The following is a 12,687-nucleotide window of genomic DNA, read 5'->3' on the forward strand; positions in this document are numbered from 1 at the left end:
CCCATTCTGCACACTGTTATTTGGAACACTTGCATGGCAGTGGAAGCTAATGCAATTGGTTCTCTGAGAGAAAGAGGAACGAAGATCATCCTGGGGAGGTTTCTGAGCTCCTGGACCAAAATCACTGCCACTTTAATCAAAAGGAGTTTTAATACTTGTGTAAATGGGATACATTTTTTGATGGGTACATGAGAACTCTTTGGTGGAGGAGTGTAGGGAAAATGTCATTATTAGAGTTTGCTACCCTGGAGGATAGGAACATTTATCCCTTGTTAATACTAGCTCTCTTAGAAACATACAAATCAAAGCTGGTTTTCATTGATCAGATTTCAACATTTCCATCAATATTACTGTATTTTTCTTTTCTAGGCTGTGGCATTTTTACACGCTAATCAAATATCCAATATCACTAGGAGCCATTTAAAGTGAATGCCAGAACTACTAAGGAGTAATTTGAGAATTAGATCTATTTTTGTCACTTGAAATGATCTTGACTTGCTCATATTGTATTGTACCTGATGTTCAGTAATGCGATAGCACCAATACAAATAGAAAGATATCCGGTTTGAAGTTCTTAAATATCTGTTAAAAGTGGTGAGCAGTCCAAGCACATTAAAATTCCATTTTCCCCCATACGAGTGTTTGCTGCAGATGACCCCCACTGATCTTAAATATATTTCTGTATCTGTAACTGAATAGAGGTTTTCCGTACAGCATGTTCTAATGGTACTCTGGCCTTTAGCCAGCAAGGCACTGAATAAGGCTATTTTTAAAATAGAGAAACTGGGAACAGCTGCAGCAATCAAATTTGATAAAAACAGAGAGGAACTTTGCCTTTCCCCCCCCCCCTTTTTTCTTTTTCTTACAGTTTGTCCAAGTTTAGACTCCTTTCATAGAATGGCTTTTGTTCTGTTGGATGAAGGGGGTATAAGAGTAACACAGTGAAATCCTTTTGAACAAATAACTTTTCAAAGAATACAGATTAAAATAATAGGAGGCTTTTTGGTGCAGCAGCATGTTCAATGCAGTTGTTCCTCAAACTATTAAAAGAATTAATCTATTAAAAAATAAAAGAATACTTTTGTTTTTTTTCTGCCAAGCTTTACCATAAAAGTCTTACCCATAATGATCTCCTGAATTGGAAGATGAAACCTCTTGTTTCCAATGTTGAACATCTGAACATTGGTACTTAGGAATAGGTTTGGGGTGGAAGAAGATTTAGTTTGAATGCTCTGGGGTGAGTTGGGTTTTTTGGTTGTGTTTTTGTTTGGTTTTTTTCTTTCTCCTCTTTTACTATTAATCAAAAAAAAAAAAAAGTTTCTATGGACAGACTTCCCTCTGGTGAGCTGGAAAAAAAAAAGTTCACTTAAGGAAAAGTTTCACAAAGACCTTCTGTGCACATTGAAAAGTTTCATAAAATATTTAATTGTAAGGACTGATTCTTCTTTGTTTGCCCCCACCCCCTCTCCTGTTTTTTTTTTCCCCTTATCTCTTTTTTTTAAATGATTGTTATTGAGAAATGTGGCATTCAATGATTAATGAGAGTCAGGAGATGATTATATACACAGAAAAAAATACAGCTCAGCCTACTACTGTGTAATGGCTCTGTTAAAAGATTCCAAAGATGGAATCTCTGTGCTAGACTGATGCAAGACACAAGATACAGAGGGAAATCTGGACTCCAGAGAGACAAGATTTTATCAATTACACTCATTTCATGTGTCAAAAATAGCACCCATGCCTTCTTAACCCGTTAAAGCTATTTAATGCATCATCAATTCAGATGGTGGAGTAAAAATACTTTGAATGTCTCACATATGCAGAAATACAGGCGTTAATCGTGTGTGTGTAGGTCCACACAGGTATAAAATGGGTGCATATTTTTGTGAGTGTTTATATATATATACACACAGAGAAATATCTGCCTAATTTATTATCACCATATCTGAGTATCTCACCAGGGTGCAAATTATAGCAGTAATGCATCTTCCTTCCTTCACACTAAGAGGCAGGCCCTAGCTTGTTTGGTTTTAAAACCAAGGGGGGGAAAATTATGGAGAACAAAGTCCTGAGTCGAGAATCACTACTGGCATGGAATAGATGTACAGAGTCACCTGAGATTTGTAATGTTTACAAGCAAAGTCAGCAATGCTAAATACTCACAACTGGGTCAAATACTACAGATGCAGGACTTGATATATTATATCCTTGAAGTCAATACTAGGAGGTAGAAAAGACTTTTAAAAGGAGAAGGGTGAAATTCAGGACTTGCTGATTTATTTCCTGTCTCTGCCACAAATGTGTGATCTTGGCTGGGTCAGTTCTGCAAACTCGTGTGCTTAACTTTATGTGGTAGAACTAACATTATGGCTCTTCTGGGTCTTCACACGATATATCCAGCTGAATACAAGAAGAAACCTTTTGCAGGACCTTTTGGCTGTGTACAATTTTCACTTTGTAAAATGGATGCAATGCTATTTTTACTCAGTGCTTTGTCTGGTTTATTTGTCTATTTTGTAAGGTCTGTAGACAAAACCTGTCTTCTGTTTTATGTCTGTGAATCAGTAACAGAACAGAGCCTCGATATCATCTGGACCCCCAGGAACAACTCTGACGTAAGCAATGAAAGCTGTCGATCCATGCCTTCTTCCAGGTAGCTTCTGGAGAGCAAGGCATGACAAAAAGCAGGATGTGCAGACTGCTCTTGATGTACTGAGTTCTTGTAACCAGGAATCTCCAAAAACCTGTCCACTTAAAACGAGAATACTGCGGCATTAAACACATCGTTTAGCATTGTGTAAAACAACGGTCTCTATTCCTGCACGTGGAAGTGACCACACATTCCTGCATAATGGATAACTATAGATTTAATGCATGCCATGTTCTAGGAAGACACTGAGACATTCGTGTGGTGCAGAGCGGGGAGCTGAGGAGTTTTTCAAGGATGCTCTGGCACCATACCAGTTTTCAAATTCTTCTCCATTACGTTTTTTTAACCTGGCACCAAAACATTTCCAGCGTGATGATTAGTAAGGTTTGATTACGTTTAGTAAGCCATGGAGCCTCTTCTCTTGGAAGACAAACTGCTGCCAGAGACAGATTTACCACTGACCAACAGTGTTCTTATGCAAATGTGCCTGAGTGAGTGCAGTAGCCCCAAGTTGTAATACAGACATTCAATCTCTCGCCAGGACAGCAATATTTATATATTGCAAGGATAAATTGGATACCAGAGTCAGTTCCATTACAGAGGGAAAGTTCTCTATGTAAATCAGTATTTCTAATCACACCGTGTTTCTTCCCACCCCCTATCCCATTTTACTTTCCTTTGCTTTATCTTCATAGATGAATTCCAAATGTGTTTTTCTCTTGTGTTCACTTCTAATATTGAAGCATTCAGCTAATGCTGAGCTAATGGATAATGTAAGCTCCTCACTAAGGAACTTTAAAGTCTCCAAGTGTGTTTCTTCATGCCTTAGGGAAGTGAGATAAAGGGCTTATATTCACATCGTGTTTTGTGTGCCACTTGTGCAAGTTTCTGTTTGGACTTCTCTTTCTTCTGTTGCCTGATGGGAAGAAATGGGCAGTCATCTCCCTAGTGACTTTATCTCTCCATCAGGAATGAGTGCAAGGGGTCAGATGCCCCTCTGCATGCTAGTCACCATCTGCTGACAGCAGCGCTCTCCCGGGAGAGCTGCCTTTGTTTACTGACAGGGCTAATATGAGGAGACACGTGAAGTACTTTGGTTTGTGGAAGAGGGCAGGAGAGGCATGGTGCTGTGAAAACATTCCCACACACTCTAATGGCTCATTCACATAGAAAACAAGCGAGAGCCTTCAGCTCTTTCACAGAGCTCAAAGCAGTACAAACAGACTCAAGAACCCCAAGGCACCAGTCAAAAAAACACTTCCCTAATGCACTAATACCAAGATGCTCCCCATGACAGCTTACCTATGAGACTTCAGCTTCCATTTAGGCAATCAAATGACCTGGCTGGATTGAAAACTTGCTCAGTATCTGGTAATTGTTGTTGTTGTTGTTCACTGTTAGCTGCTGAATTCTTTTTGAAAATCTAACCTTTATGTTCCTAAACCTTCTAGAGCTGGCAAAGCATTTATTGGAGAGTTTTATCAGTACCCTCACCAAATGCTTATCTTCAGAACAAAAGCTGTAGAGTCCAGAAAAATTACAACACGCCTAAAAAGAGATACTTTTCGGTTTGGTTTGGCTTCGTAGTTGGTAGAGACACACAAAGATGCACGTGTAAGTGTGTAACTTTATAATTAGAGGTTTGGGGGGAAAAGTGACTTTCTGAATTGGCTGTCACACAACTGGGATAGGTATCATGGCAAAGTCCACATTATGAGCTGTTTGAAGTATTGAACTTTCATTACTCTGGTCTACAATTTATGAGGTGTGTAAGAAGACAGCATGAACAGTGATACTAACTCAACCCACAAGTTTGTGTAGCTCAGTAGCTGACCTCTAACACTAACCTGTACTGCATACTGAGGAATAAAGCATAAGCAGGCAGGCTTACACTGATTATTCCACTAAGATACCCTACCAAATACACATCAGTCTGTGCTTTAGGGAATTTCAAAGTCTAGTATGGTGTCACAGTATAACAAAGCAATATGCACAAAGGATTTCTTGCCTATTCTGGAAGTGCTATGAAACTCCTTAGATGTTACATTTTGAAGAACACTGAATTGCAGTACTGTCTTCACCTACTCCATGACGCTCCTGATATTTCTCATCTCTCTTCTCTCATCTCTGTTACTTCCTGAAGGGTCCTAGTCTGATTTTCCCATGCAGAAGCTGCTCCGTATTTGTCACTCCATCACTCATTTTTTTTCCTAGTTATTTTGTATCTTTCTATGCACTGCTGAGTGGACTGGCACTGCAAACTCCATACTGTGTGGATGCACTGATTATAAAATTTGATTAGATTTGATCACTGTTGAGATTATACTTTCATAGAAGTATCTGCAATAGCTCCATAGTGTTAATTCCTGCATTACTCTTAATTGCAAGTGACCAAAATGAATATACACTGAAATATGTACACACAGACACACACCCTCATCTTTATTTTCAGATGTAACATTGTCACAGATTAATGCTGGGCTTCAAAATGGCTTCAAACTGGAGATCAGATTTGGATTGGATGTTAGGAATAAGTTCTTTACTATGAGGGTAGTGGAACACTAGAACTGGTTGTCTGGGGAGATAGTTGGAGTCCCATCCCTGGAGATATTCAAGGTGAGGCTTGACAGGGCTCTTGGGCAGCCTGATTTCGTTGAGGATGCCCCTGCTCACTGCAGAGGGTGTTGGGCTAGGTGACCTTTGGAGGTTCCTTCCAGCCCAGCCCATTCTGTGATGCATTTGTGCTGTCTGCTCGTCCCAAAGGTGCAACATCTTGCTTTGCAGCACCCCAATGTAGTACACAAGTTTTGGCAGATTTTGTTTTTTATAGATACAAGTATAAGGAGGAGACTTTCTGCACACAGTCCTTGTTGGGAAACATTAACATCAAGAGCTATCACTTCTAGGAGCAGACTCTGCAAAAACATGCCATTAACTTCAGAGAGCACAGTTACTGAGGAGACATCAAGCTGAAAAGTAAAATCATTGAACAGAATTAGTTCTGCTCCAACTCAAACCTGGATGAATATATATGCCTGCAACATTGCACGTATCTGTCGTTAGCTGTTTTGTGTGTAGCTAGCTCTGGTTTTCCTCACAGGCATGAAGTCACATGTATTGCATTTCTTCCTTCATATGAACTTTGATAATTGCCTTTTGTCTTTGTTGAATTCTCAGTAATGTATGCTTCCATTTTCATTTAAAGGTGTATGTTGAGCAGTACAGAGGCTAACAGATTTTGTGTGTGTGTGAGAACTCAGTGATAACCTTCCACCAGAATGAAGAATGACTTCCCCTTTCTTTTCCTTTAATAGAAGTCTTGATTTACTTTTTTTAATAGAACTTAGTCTCTTTCGGAGTCTTTGGTGGGGACCTTTAAGAACAAATGTAAACTCATCATTGCTGTCTTGGCCCTTCAGATTCAACTGGTGTGCCTACAGCAGTGTAACATCTTTGAAGAACTGGACTAAAATATACCCACTCCCTCTTACCATTTTGCTCACTCTTAGTTTTTGTTGAACTCAATATAGCTCAAGGATTTGTTGAAATGGATACGACTATGCAAAAGCATCAGGTCAGCAAGGGCAGGAGCATGCACTAACCCAAAGCTGATAATTGCACATCACATTTGCTTTAGTTTTTACTACTTCTGAAGGAAGGTTGTGTCTAATTTAAGCTAGATTCTAAAAATAGTCATCTCTGGCCTAAAATAACCCCACTTAGGGAACGTGCCACTGCAAAACGTGAAGTTTTTGAAAAGGCTTCACTTTTTTTGAGTAGCTAAGAGTTGGTCAGTTCTCTCTTCCAATGTTTAATATACCACTTTATTTTTCTTTTTTTTTTTTTTTTTTATATGTGTGGTGTAGACCAAAGGGCAGGAGTTGGCTCTTAGCTACCTGCTGTTACTGGCATTAACTCACAGCTATTGAAAAATGATGCATCAAATTTATACCACTGCAAATGTCACTATTCTGAATCTTGCATATGTTGCCTGAGCTGTCAGTAATAAAAATCTGTTCTTAATTATTCTCCTGTTTAAAAAATAATAATTTTTCTTCTAATAACCAAGTAAATAGGAATTGGATGTTTTCTTTGGCTGGAAACATTGTAATGATTTAGTGTATCTGTGAAGTTCTGCATGCTTTTAGAATGTAATGGCTTTTCCACGTGAGCAGGACTTTCCCACTCAAATCCCTGTGACTATCAAGAAAAGCAGAATTGGTTTAAATCTGGCTTTGGTTTAAAAATTAGTAACTTAAGGGAAAACTTTTCAAGAGAAAAACAATCCAGCAGAAAGCCAAACAGATGAAGCTGGCTTTACATGTGTTGCAGGGATTCAAATTCTAAAACTGTATAGTGAAAATTAATCCTGTTGTAATCTTTTGTCCATTTGATTGTTTTTCCTTAGCAGGAAGCAGTAGAGTTTATTTTTTGCTTCATTGATATCATATGGAACTGATTGCACTGTGATGAGAAAACGATAATGGGAAAGAATATGAAGAAAGTACAAGAATTAAAATGAAGGCTCTGGATAGTTTCACATTTTCTGGTTGGAAGCAGAATAATCCAGACCATAAATCCTATTTGCTTTTAATACTTTTCCTCACCTCTATCACAGTACTTCTTTCAGTTAATTACCTTCATTCAAAGCCCAAAGACATGAACTGAAAAGACTCCCTTTGAAACTTTGGTCTAGTCTCACAGATAGGATAATTAGCATGAAATTCTTCCTTCATTAAAGGTCGAAGGGCTTAAAATATATAAAGAGCAATACACCCTCCTTTCTTTGTTGTTTTTTTTTTTTCCAATGTGATGATAGACTAACATTTTAGCTCATTGGTGTGCTTCACCCAATAAAGTACCTTTTGGAAACATGGATATTAATAGCCCATCTATTGAAAACACCTAATACACAACTTAAAAAGAAGTTTCTTGTCTATCTGGTCTTGACAACAAGTATTTCAACAGGAACATATCAAACATTGCATACAAAACACCCTAGTTGATTCTGGATAATATTTCATTACTTGGTTGTTTCTCGAACCACCTCTATTATTGTTTAGGTTCCTGCTTGTATCTCTGTATTTGAAATTCTAGACAGAATTTTTTTCTTGCTCACTGAAATCAAGCAAAATAATATTTATTTTACCAGAATAATTATTTATTTAAATATTTGTTTATTATTTAATAAATGAATAATAATGAAATAATGTGATTTAATATTAGTTAATGCCAAAATATTATGTAGTGAAAAAGCAATGTCAAATATAATATATATAATATATATAATAGGATACAAGCAAGTACAACAAAGTTCAGGTTGAGTGGATACTGATATTAAGAGGTTTTGTGCCTTTTCTGCATTGGATCCATGCACTAACTGGGACAAAGATCCAATGCAGAAACCAGTATGTGGTCTTATAATTAAAGACTAATAATACATGCACACAAAGACTGAATTACAATTGAACACATCATCTGGAATGGATTGTGTAGAAGAGCATGCAATAGGGTGTAGAGCACTGACTTTTTCTTCACCAGACTTTATGTAGCTGTTGAAACAGTGGTCAGCAAACATTCCTAAACTGCAAACATTTCATTCTATGACTACACCTGTGGTATAGGTGATCCTGCTCTGGCAAGGGGTTTGAACTAGCTGATCTTTTGAGGTCCCTTCCAGCCTCTGACAGTCTGTAGTTCTGTAATCAATCTCTGTCTAATTTTCTCAAACAATAAGATAGTTTGGTCAGTATTAATACATTAAAACAAAGCGTGGGGATTGTTTCTGTAGTTTAGAGTCATTCTGGTCAGGATATTTTAGAGTGGTATGAAAATAGGCCCAGATGTGTCCAGTCTTAAATTTACAGGTTCTTAGGAATTACCATTTCTGCCACATATTTTATTGTCAGCCGGTCCTGATAACATTCTTTTGATGTCCACCACCAAAATGCTGTCCAGACAAAATGTGTGGATGTTTGTTGTTTTTTTTTTTCAAATTTGCAGATCTAAGTGACCAGCTTATGGAAGTGGTTGGTCTTGAGGGAGCCATGGAGATGGGACAGATATACACAGGTCTGAAAAGTGCTGGAAGACGACTTGCCCAGTGCTCATCTGTTGTCATCAGGTATTGGCAGCTTTAATTTGCACTGTGCTGCTGTAGTGAAACAGTAGAACGTATATACCATCAGTTTACCTTCTTTGGTAGCTTAATAATCATAGTTACTGTACTTATTTCTTGAGAAAGCATTATTTTTGTATATGAAATATATTTGTCCCACCCATGTTCTGTGCCTATATAATTTCCTTTCTTTAAAGCTGTCAGAAGTTCAGTAAAGTACATGCAGTCTTCACATGTTGCATTCAACTGCCATTTCACCCTCTGAGGAGCTATGTCAAGCAGCTGGAGAAGGAGTAAGGCATGAACACCTTGGGTGTTGTTATTGACACACACTTTGCACAGTTTTGAGCAAAGACTCATCTAACATTACTTTGACATATTTTAATCCATTTAAGATGCCTACCTCACCAGGGAATAGTAGCATGTAATTAGTAGTTGTAAAGCTGCTTTTTTTGATCTGTAGAAGTCAAAGTGTTCTGGTTTTAATTTATTTTTTACTTAGTTAACATTGCCAAGTCACTATTAATAAATGTTTTGGCACGTGTAAAATGCTAATGGTGGAGCAAAGTAATTGAGCTGGGTTTTATTGTTTACTATGCTTAAAGTAACCAAAACAATCACAATAGAGGAAACTTGGATTAGAGTTCAAGGAGAAAAAATAACTATTCTAACTTTTGGTTGAGATTAGGACTGGAAAAGAGAGATATGAAGAATTTCCCAAAACTTTGATAAAATCATACGCTCTAGAAGCCTAAAATGTGCATAAAACAGAAGGACAGCAATAGAAACTTAAATGATTAGGATTTGCTGAAGAGCCTGGCCTTTTGCCACAAGGGCTGGGTAATGCTGACTTCAAAAATAAAGAGCAAAAAGGTCACAGAGGCATTCTAGTCTTCTCTGGATACCAAAAGTTCATTTTAATAATTCCACCCCATCAGAACCACAATTGTTAAAGACTCAGAAGCCTTCCAAATCTGTGAAGCAAGAGCTCACTGAACATTGTTCCCTTCTAACACTTATGGCTGTAGATGACATGGAATAATCTCATGAACTGTTAGTCATCTTCAGACAGTGCCCAGGCCAGAGTTTGCAATCACCAACAGAGGTGCTCAGTTGACTCACCTTTCCGTTGCTAGATTTATCTACTCCACGTTACTTCTCATAGTCCTTTATGCCATCTATTATATTGCACAAACACAGGGATGGAAAAGAAAAAGACCATCCTTTTTTATTATTAGTTTTGCATTTGTCTCTACTTTTCTTACCGTGGTGTCCAAAACAAGAGGGGGAACACTGGCTGTAGCTTGATAGTAAAATCCATGTCTCTTAACTAATAAATAAATAGCATGGAATGTTAAACCCCTGAATACAGTACAGCTGTCACGTTATGTGAGTGCTGTGCATAAGCCAGAGTTAAACACAAGCACAAAAAGGTGGTTCTAATAAATGGCAGTGAGAGAGGTAAAATTTATTTCTTATTTCCTTCATAGCAGTCAGTCTAAATTGTCAAAAATAGCAGAGGCTCCTTTGTCTTCGTGGTTAATAAGGTTTATTCCCGAATCTCTGGGACAATTGGCTCTTTATTTCACAAATTACAGACTCTTCTCCTCTGGTGAATGTTTGCAGTGTTTCTCCTTTGTGTGCTGAAAATCAAGCTAAAGCACCTAAGTGCCCAGGTTACTTTTGTAAGCATGTGGGGTCATGCTGGAGATTGCATAGAAGCTGTGGGGTAAAGCAGGATTGGATGGATCACATGTGTGTGCCACCACATATATGCCTCCTTAACAAATACATCTATCAATTTTGTCTGGTTACTTTTTCTTACACTATGAAATATATCCCTTTAGGACCAGCAAGTCTCTGCCAATGCAGATAGATGGGGAACCTTGGATGCAAACTCCTTGCACGGTAAGGATACTGTTATCTCTGGGAAGAGAGATGAAAATAAAACCGATTATTAACTTTTTGAATGAGTCACAAAATCAGAAAGGTCCAAAATCTTAATTGATTTTTTACTTGTATTATTTTTTCAATGACAGAAAGAGAATCTTTTGGTTTAAAACACAGTGACTGTGACCAACATTTACTCAGTTTACCTCAGTAATATCTTCATACACTGTTATTACATAGTTCAGCACCCACTGCATTTTTAGTTTATTATGCTGGGTTTGCCCACAGGTTAGGATGGTATAATAAAGCATTTATTTCAGAAGCTTGGAAAACACTCCAAGTGTGAAATCCCAGCAGCCACTTACATTATGTAGTCCTTTATTTATGACCTAGATGCACCTTACTAGTTCTAGGAGAGGGACCACTATGCATTGTTCTATTGCGTACGTCCTGTACGTCGGTTAGACACAGCATCTGAGCCTCAGCTTTTTGATTCCTTGGTGTTCCAGCCAGAAAACTGCTGTCAAAAAAAAAAAAAAAAGGCTGCTGTCTTTCTCTCCAGTTGTCCTTCACAAAGCTGAAATAACCTTTTATGTGTTGATATGGTCATCTCAGACACTTTAGTGTCATCTAAGTTCACTAGTTTTAGGAACTGACCAATTAGAGACTGAGAAAGAAATTGGTACAATCAGCAGATATTGAAACAACCCTGGCCCAAGGTGCCAGTGGTTAAACTCAGAAGTCTTTTTTTCCCTGCTTCAGATTTTAATACAAATGAGAGTATTTTGCAAATTATTTCTTTTCAAGAAATCACTTGACTTATCAAAACTCTTATGTTACTTCAGTATGGGTACTAAAGACAACAAAACAAAACTTCTACATCAAACTCATGTTATGTAAGGCATACAGGCTGCACATGCAGGCTTGGAAATTGAATTCCTGTGGAAGGAATCAGGAAATTTATCTTTGCTACATTTTTCTGATTGGAAAAAAAAAAGTTTTACACAAATAGCACAAGTTGCTGATTGCTGACAGGCGTATCAAGACTGTGCTCCCCTAAAATAGCAGTGTGGGCACTGAGAAAATACTGTAGGATGCTCTTAGAGAATGCAGTGTTTTCCTAGAAGTTGTGAACTGTTATTTTCATCCCTGGGATGAATTAAAGAAATTTTAGTGTTCCTCTCAACAACTTTTGTGGTCTTCTACTGCTCATGTGCCAGCATCCCTAGGCAAGAGCCAGGAAAGCATTCCTGTAGGTTGTGTGTGTATTTTGAAACGTGAGTGGCTTAATCTAAAAATCTGTCATCTAGAATTATTCAGTATCTTGAACTCATGCAGGATGTGGTGTGTGACAAAGGCAACCTGCTCTGCTGTAGTAACATTCAGAATCTGAGTGTCAAATCATATTGTCTCCACTGGCTTTTGTAAAGAGGTCTTTGGGAGAAGGAAAGATGATCATGTAAATGTTACGTTAAACGTCTCGTCTGATTAGCTGAAGAGGAAATTTTATCAGAGCTCTCCCAGACAAATATAGCATCATGAAAGATATCTATGGTTTCACCTGATCTCCAAACAGGTCATTAATAGTAATGAAACTTCAAAGACTCTCAAGTTAATTCAATAAACTTCTAGCTTTAGCCATCAGAGGTTGTTTGGGTGTGGGAGTTTTTTAAAAGAAAAGTAATCTTTCAATTTAGCTAAATAAATTATTAGCATTGTTTAGAAAAAAATCCATAAGAATATTTCATCTTAATTAGCAATAACTGCAGTTTCAATTCTATTCCTGACTTGCTTGGCATCTTTATCTGAAAGAGTGTCAAGCTGCTAGCAACATTAGATTAAAAGCAGAAGACAAAAATCTATACAAAATGCAAGCATATTGCCTAAATTAGGGAATAAAAATGAAAATCCAGAGTCAGAGCCCACCTAATGGATGGCCAAAAATAAAGTTTCACAGACATCTGAAAGTCAAAGTATTTTTAGAATAAATTCCTGTTAGGAAAATGTGTAGTATGCCATGTAAAAATTA

General features: G+C 37.6%; 1 protein-coding gene across 11 annotated transcripts in view; it reads left to right on the top strand.

The window, feature by feature from the left end:
• Nucleotides 1-12,687, top strand: part of DGKB (diacylglycerol kinase beta) — a 477,946-nt gene that overhangs the window by 454,957 nt on the left and 10,302 nt on the right. For all 11 annotated transcript variants that reach the window (XM_064167184.1, XM_064167194.1, XM_064167193.1 and 8 more), the window contains 2 exons: nt 8,654-8,774; nt 10,616-10,676. In XM_064167184.1, the coding sequence (XP_064023254.1) occupies nt 8,654-8,774; nt 10,616-10,676 (182 nt within the window). The remainder of the gene's footprint in view (nt 1-8,653; nt 8,775-10,615; nt 10,677-12,687) is intronic.

Source organism: Pogoniulus pusillus, chromosome 28 (genome assembly GCF_015220805.1).
Source record: "Pogoniulus pusillus isolate bPogPus1 chromosome 28, bPogPus1.pri, whole genome shotgun sequence".
Taxonomy (NCBI): Eukaryota; Metazoa; Chordata; class Aves; order Piciformes; family Lybiidae; genus Pogoniulus; species Pogoniulus pusillus.